Source organism: Dendropsophus ebraccatus, chromosome 5, assembly GCF_027789765.1.
Source record: "Dendropsophus ebraccatus isolate aDenEbr1 chromosome 5, aDenEbr1.pat, whole genome shotgun sequence".
Classification (NCBI taxonomy): domain Eukaryota; kingdom Metazoa; phylum Chordata; class Amphibia; order Anura; family Hylidae; genus Dendropsophus; species Dendropsophus ebraccatus.
The window spans coordinates 66,343,425-66,351,507 of record NC_091458.1 but is presented as its reverse complement, the minus strand read 5'-3'; the positions used below and the strand labels follow the sequence as shown (position 1 = coordinate 66,351,507).

The 8,083-nt window shown below is 44.9% G+C and overlaps 1 protein-coding gene across 1 annotated transcript; it reads right to left on the bottom strand.

Annotated features, from left to right (window-relative positions):
• Positions 1 to 1,915: 1,915 nt before the first annotated feature.
• On the bottom strand, positions 1,916 to 6,946 carry APOF (apolipoprotein F). Its single transcript, XM_069972288.1, has 2 exons — positions 6,878 to 6,946; positions 1,916 to 3,069 (listed from the first exon to the last, which is right to left on the bottom strand). Exon 2 carries the CDS (start codon positions 3,065 to 3,067, stop codon positions 2,027 to 2,029), a length of 1,041 nt encoding a protein of 346 aa, XP_069828389.1. The 5' UTR covers positions 3,068 to 3,069; positions 6,878 to 6,946; the 3' UTR covers positions 1,916 to 2,026.
• Between the last annotated feature and the right edge of the window lie 1,137 nt (positions 6,947 to 8,083).

Genomic DNA, 8,083 nt, shown 5'->3' with positions numbered 1-8,083 from the left:
ACCCATGACCACAGGGATCACAGGTGTTACTTGATGCTGTCAGGAACAGGAAAACACTGGGGAGGGGATGTGGGAAGTGCTCTTTTAAAGAACTCTGGTGAAAATTATAATTTTCCGGGAGCTAGATGGGAACATAATAAACACTGCTTACAGCAACTCTCCCCCAGGACTGTGGAGTTGGAGTCGGAGCTAGTTTTGGCTGAAGAGTTGGAAACGGAAAAAATGTACCTACTCAGACTCCAGCTTTTAAAAAAATCTTAGAACAATTTAAAATTGAGAGTTGATATGAATTGTATAAGTTTTTTTCATCAACATATATTATGAGCAACATTCTAATAGGACACTGGCCCTATTAGATAAGGGTGGTCGGGGAAAAGTTGTCGCTCACTATTTGGCAGTTTGTTTCTGAGCTGGAAGAGTCCATTGTGTGGGGGGAGATCTGTGCTGTTCTCTTCCTGGATGCTGGATGACTGTATATGAGCAGTAGTGTAATATGAAGATTAGGGATGGTCCGAACCAGCCGAGGTTTGGGTTCGGCTGAACCCGAACACTCGGCATCGGGTTACCGCTGTCTGCCCGCTCCGTGCAGCGGGCGGATACAGCGGGAGGACCGCCTGGAAAACTAGGATACAGCCTATGGCTATGGCTGTATCCCAGTTTTCCAGGCGTTCCTCCCGCTGGATCCGCCCGCTGCACGGAGCTGGCAGACAGCGGTAATCATTGCGGATGGTTCAGGTTCGTACGAACTCTGTATGAACTCGGTTCGGACCATCCCTAATGAAGATATCCTGTGTAATATAGAGGAGGAGGAGAAGACATAAGTAGTGTAGCTGTAACCTCTGTCCTCAGTGTGGTGTTTTTCTTCAGTGTTTTATGGCTGCAGATGTGTGTGTGACTTTATATCACTATGGCTGACATCTATATTACAGGTATCTGGCATTGTTAGCAGTATTTCTGTGTGTATGGTGAATATTTAGTTAGAAACATAGAAGATTGTCAGCAGGAAAAGACCACCTGCTCCATCTAGTCTAGTTGTGAGTAGTTCAGGACATGGAGGCTGGAGACTGGCTGCATCCACTTCACACACAGGAGAATCTGCTTTATATCTTTCCTCATTCCCTCAGAAGTCGGCCCAGGATCATGTAGGACATTAGGGAGAAGCTGCTGAGCCAGTGTGATAAATAACTCCCCTGGTATATGACTGGCCATTTATGAAGGAGCCGGAGTTGGTCCTGATAAAATTTAGGAGTCGGAGTCGGAGCTGCGGCTTACCGACACCACAGCCCTGCTCTCCCCATGCCTCCACACTTCCATATCACAAGCTTGGGGGCCCCTGCCGGAACTTATTTTCCCCCTAGTTGTGATTACAACACACCTTGGGGGAAAATTCCAGACTAGGCTAATGGATTGCCCACTCAGCCAATCAGTGACTGGAGTGGTGTCCAGTCACTGACTGGCTAAGCAGGCAATCCATCATCTGAGTTGTGACGTTGCTGCAGAAGATGATGCTGGATGCTCAACTGGAGTTCCAGAGTGGTAGGCCAGTGCTGTGGAGGCACGGAAAGAGGTAAGTATGCTTACTGTGTTACTCCCTGCTTGCTAGAAAATTAACATATTCTCCGGACTTCTCCTGTAACCTCTGAGTTCCTTGTTCATGATATCAAGGGTGACATCCTCCAGTGGGGCAGCATCTTGATGTTTGTCAGGCATTTTCTTGTGGCCATGAATCCATGAGTGAAGGATATACAATGCTGATTCTACAACTTGAAGATCTATAGAATGTTTTATTTTATTTCTATAATTAGTATCCAGACAGACTGTATAAAAACCATTTACTGGAAAAACTTATGTCCATAAATTTTTAATATCTGTTGACTATTCCTTCAGCCAAAAAAATCACTGCCAGAATACTGCCAGAAAAATCACTTAACTTCTGCTTATGCTGGGCTACCCAATGATTGACAGACCTTACTGTATGCATGCTCATACATGGAATGCTGTCATTTACTAAGATAGGCCAGCTTGTTTAGCGTGACAGTTGTGCTTTAAAGAAGCTTATAGCGGATTTTACACCAGATGATATTGCAGGTTTTGCAGCTATACCTACACCTGCACTTACTGCTCCAAACATTCCCCCAGTTGCAGTTAACAAAGCATCATAGCCTAGATCAACAGTAGCGTCAATGGCTCTGTCTTCTGCTTGAGCAGTGCATCCTTGTGTGGCATAATAAATAGCACTCCCAGCATTGTAATAGCCATTGACCACTGGAATCCATTGCATGACATTATGAATGCTCACTTCGCTTTCACTATGGCAGTCAGGATCAGTAGAACGCCTCCTCAGGAGCTCACCAGTACAGTGGTGCAGCCATAACTTTGATCCAACATAAGGTATGATATACCCACCATTCCTTGCCACACTTTTGAATTGCCCCAAGGTATCAGAAGTAACTCCAGCACAATCTGGACCTAACTTATGACATTGGTCTTTTGCATGTTGTAGGGATAAATGAAACCCAAGAACAGAACCTTTCAAGAGAACATCCTGCTGCCCTTGTTGGATACCAGAACATTGCCTGTGATGTGATATTGATGGAGCATGAACAGAAAGGGACTCTAAATTGAATCTCAGTAAGTCAAGCTTCTGAATATGTTCTTGGCTCTTGTGAGAGTTAGTGCTGGTTTGGTTAATAGAGGTATTTGCCTGCCTGGCTATTATATTAAACAATTTTCTTGCATCTTTATCTGCAATCAAATCCAAAAAGAAAAGGTCCTGTTTGGTTAAACATCCTATCTGCAAAAATCCCAGTGCCAGAACAGGTTTCAGAAGCCACGATGAAGAAGATGGCAGAAGGCTGAGAAACTCTTTGCAATCCTTTAAGAGTTGCTCACATGTCTGGTTTCCTTTTTCCAAGAAGTCGTCTTTTGCAGAACTAGTCTGGAGAGGTCTTGACAGTATCTCAGTATCTCCAGTACCATTTTGTAATAAGTCATCTATGTAATAGGGTTTGCTGTACAAATATGGATGTAGCAGGAAGAAAATCACACAACGCAATAAGAGATTCATGTCTGAAAGAAACAGCAAAGAAAACAAATCACAAAATCTGCACTACATTAGTTAAAAAACACAAAATGTGGGGGAAAGGTTAGCACTGCACGATACCGAGTGCAGCACCGGAATAATGTGCATATCACAACATCTACATGGACTTTGTTCTACCGATGACTGTATGGGTTCCCTTGTGTATACCTATCAGGAGCCATGTCAACATTACATCGACAGGCATACAGATACACAGGGGCGTAGCTAGGATTGACAGGGCTCCATAGCAAAAAAATTTAAGGGGCTCCCACCCCTACACACAACACAAAGCACTGCACACTAGTGATGTCACGATACCAGAATTTTGGGGTCGATACCGATACCAACTTTTTTTTTTCAATGCTCGATACCAATTCGATACTTAAAAAATTATATTTAAGAAAAAAAAAACCCATAAGAATAGAAATGACCGCCCCCCCCCTCCCCCAGGTTCAGGTCAGTACGAACCAATTTATGTTCCCTAATCTTATTACTTTAAAAATAAAGTCCCCATTATTTAAAATAAATAAAAACTTGCCCAACTCTGACTCACTTTTTTTTATCTCTCCGCCTGTCTGGCTGGGGGGTGAGGGGCATTTTTTGCGCTGTGATCTGTAGTTTTATTTAGTACCATCTTTTTATGGGGTACTGAATTGGGTGGTTTCTGCACTTGCTCGGTTTACCGTGCGTGATCAGGAAAGTGACAGGTAGTATGGACAATAACACTTCAGCTGCCAGGGATGGGGATTGTAGTCATGTAACACACAACTGCTATCGGGGAGGATGGGGGTTGTAGTCATGTAACACAATCAGAGGGTGATGGGGGTTGTAGCCATATAACACACCAGCCAGCAGGGGGGATGATGGGGGTTGTAGCCATATAACACACCAGCCAGCAGGGGGGATGATGGGGGCTGTAGCCATATAACACACCAGCCAGCAGGGGGGATGATGGGGGTTGTAGCCATATAACAAACCAGCCAGCAGGGGGGATGATGGGGGCTGTAGCCATATAACACACACCAGCCAGCAGGGGGGATGATGGGTGCTGTAGCCATATAACACACCAGCCAGCAGGGGGGATGATGGGGGCTGTAGCCATATAACACACACCAGCCAGCAGGGGGGATGATGGGGGTTGTAGCCATATAACACACACCAGCCAGCAGGGGGGATGATGGGGGCTGTAGCCATATAACACACCAGCCAGGAGGGGGGATGATGGGGGTTGTAGCCATATAACACACACCAGCCAGCAGGGGGATGATGGGGGCTGTAGCCATATAACACACCAGCCAGCAGGGGGGATGATGGGGGTTGTAGCCATATAACACACACCAGCCAGCAGGGGGGATGATGGGAGTTGTAGCCATATAACACACACCAGCCAGCAGGGGGGATGATGGGGGCTGTAGTTTTACTATTCCTGGTGTCAGGGCATGCTTACCGGTGACCTGGATTTGTCTGTGATCTGCAGGTTACAGCCCCCCTCCCCCTCCCAGTCAGAGTCAGGCCGACTGTAAACCCCCCACATTGTGTCTGCTCCGGAGTCTCCTGCCGGCCCCGGCCTCCCGCCTCCTCACACTCCTGCCGCCCCCACCACCTCATAGTCCGGTGCAGATGTAGTGGCTGCATCTCCTGCCGACCCCTGCTCCAGCCTTCTCCTCTCCTGGACACCGCTCTCCCTCTCCAGCCCGTGACCCTGCTCTGCCCACAGTCATTAGCAGCCGGGGTCTGCTACACACAGTAGCCGACCCCGCTGTATATGGATCGGGCTCAGGAGGGGGGTAATGCCGCTGTCAGTGTGACAGCGGCATCTATATAGTTACATAGCCGGCACTAGCAATAGCTATGTGCCGGCTATTTGAATTTGGCACCGACGGGGGAAGAGTGTGCGCGCTGAGGAGGTGACAGGTGGGAGCAGGGGGCGGCACACAGAGAACGCGGCCGGCGCTCATATAGCTGCCGGCCGTGTTCTCTGCGCTATACTTTATGTTAAACTGCATAATAGCGCAGTTTAACAAAGTTTCGATACCAGGAAATCCTGGTATCGAACTGTTTTTCGGCCCGGAATATCGATAGTAGTATCGATATTTCGGTGCATCGTGCAACACTACTGCACACACATATATATGCTCAGTGATGTGGCCAAAAAATATAATCTGTTGTGGCAGAATCCTGGCTGCAGCCACAACAGTGACTGGCAGAGCAGAGGGCCAATGGCTGTTTTGCTTGTTTTTACCTATAAGGGACTATTCGAATCCCTTATGAATAAATACATAGGTGCAGGAGCGGACTACCTTCTTCTTAATCCCTTATGTACTGCAGTGTGTAAGTGACCCAAAGCTCAGAAGACAATGAGATATTCGCCTTACTGCTCGTGCACTGATAACCCCTGACCTCTGCATCACATTTTCCTTCCCTACTTTATTGCCAGAGTTCAGAGGTTATAAGTGCAGTGAAGCAGAGATCCGTTTCTGCTTGTTAACCCTTTTTTGTGTTGCAGCATGTAAGTAAACATTGAATCACTTACACACTGCAGTACATAATGGGTTAAGCAGAAGGACACATGCTCTTACCTTCTCCCCCAGGCCCCCCTCCTGCACGGGCCCCATAGCAACTGCCTACCCTGCCTCTATGGTAGCTACACCACTGCAGATACAAAATACAATACAGAAGTATAACAGTGCATTATATGTGATTTATATGACATTTAGATGCCCTGTCATCAAAAACAGCAAATATGGGAATAAGACTTGTAGCAATCAGCTACCGTCAGCAGCATGTAATTGCTGACAAGGTTAAGGTTCTCCCAAGAAAGGTCCCCCCCAATGATGTCTATAAGCCCATATTTTGGTAAGTGGACAGGGACTGTCTTTATAAGACAACCTATGTCAATAGACATTGTAAGAGGATGTACAAGGATTTTTTAATATATTTCAATGCCCCTAAAATAAAATATTGTACTGTGCAGACCTCCATTAGCCCATAAAAAACAGGCATGAATAACTAACTCACCTCTGTAAGCAAGGGATATGGGTACTTGTATATAATTGGTGAGATTTCCCATTAACTTAAAAGGAATGTGTAATCAGAAAATGATCTATAAATTTACCATATATATAATAAATTAATTTAGAAAATTTACAGTTTTCATTTTGGCCTTTGGCTTAAAACCAACCATTTCCTGTTCTTTACTGATCATTTCCCAACAGTACCCTTCTTATTGATACAGACAGGAGCACAGTAATAAGTGACATGAGTGTATAGATAACAGAGGTACACACAATAGCTATTGCTCACAACTCAGCCCCCCTCCCCTGTAGATTGAGCCCACAAAGCATGCTCTTAAATAGAAACAAAGAAGATTGTCGTCAGAAAAAGACCACCTGGTTCGTCTAGTCTGCCCTTATATTATTTGCTTTCTTATTATCTTAGGATGTACAGGCATGTTTGAATTCAGTTATAAGCACCATACAAAGAATAGGGTCTGGAGATTTTCATTCTTTCTATGGGGGCATCCTCTGTGTCTAGAGGAAAGAAGGTTTCACCACCTGCACAGACTAGGATTCTTTACTGTAAGAGTAGTGAGACTATGGAACTCTGGATGCTTTTCTTGAAAAATGCTATTACAAATTATAGTGTAATTTAGTAATCCAGACACTGCATAGGTTTAATTAGGATTTTTTACATGAATTGATAATAATTAGCATTGCTTATTTTTTTCTATCAGTTTTATTGATTTTCATAGTAAGGCACACAATATGATTGTCATAAATGCAGTGTTTGACTTACTTAGAAGCTGTTGGATGGAAGATCCTGACTGGTAATCTGTAGCTGTATGATGACTTCTGACATGACCATTGAACGTCTGTCCAGGTTTCCACCCACAGTTTAAAGTCCCATCAGTATCACTTTAGTAAACATAAAATATTGCTAGACAAACCTTGAAATTTCATTACAAAATTTGTAGTGACCTAGTTAACAGTTTTGAAAGCGGACAGTACTAGGTTATTTGAACCAGAATTATTTTTGAAAAAAAGTCATGAAATTCTTATGTAAAAATAACATCTGTACTAAAGGTTTTAGTTATCAATTGCCTGATAAGTTTGCCCAGTCTGCATATGCCTAATCTTCCCACCAAAGCATTAACGCTCAGAAGGAGCCAGTCATCAGGTAGAGACTCCAGTAAAGCGTGAGGTACTATGTGGAGGTCACATGCTACGCAACCTTTCAGGGTCCATCCCCTTTGTCAAACACTGCACATGAACTACCCACTACAACATACAGAAGTATAAAAGTATACCTGTATAGGTTTGGTAGGTAAAGTTTGTCTGCTGACGACACAAAATTGTGCAACAGGGTTGATATTCCTGGAGGTGTCAGTAATATGGAAAATGATTTAGCTTTGCTAGATAAGTGGTCCAAACATTGGAAATTGAAGTTCAATGTTTCCAAATGTAAAATAATGCACTTGGGGAGGAGGAATCCTCTATTCAAGTATCACATTGGCAGTACTGTGTTGGAAAAGAGTTCAGAAGAGAAGGATTTACGGGTAGTGATTTCTGACAGCCTTAAGGGTGCCTTCACACCTACCGGATCCACAGCGGATCTCACTTCTGCGGATTCGAAGCGAGAACCGCTGCGGATCCGGTACCAATTCACCCCCTATCCCCGGCGGTGGCACATCCCCTCCATCTCCGGCCCACTGCCACGAGCATACATTACCTGTTCGGCGGCGTCAGTGGTCCTCTCTGGGCCCTGGCCCTCTGCCAGGAACCTGCCTTCAGTGCAGTGTCAGGATCCTGTATGGGTAGGAAGCAAGACAAGACACAACTAGCAGTTTCTCCTCAGCTTTTGCTACACAACACTATGCAGTGTTGATCTCTGACTTGTCCTCACCTGTAGGAGTTTATCTCAACCCATGCCATGGACTAGGAGAGTCACAGTGCAGGACAGTATCCACAGACAGCAGTAAGCTAGGAACTGATCCAGATAAAG

What these genes read in the sequence shown, in the direction of transcription:
- APOF (XM_069972288.1), bottom strand. Translation starts at nt 3,067, where the DNA reads ATGAATCTCTTATTGCGTTGTGTGATTTTCTTCCTGCTACATCCATAT.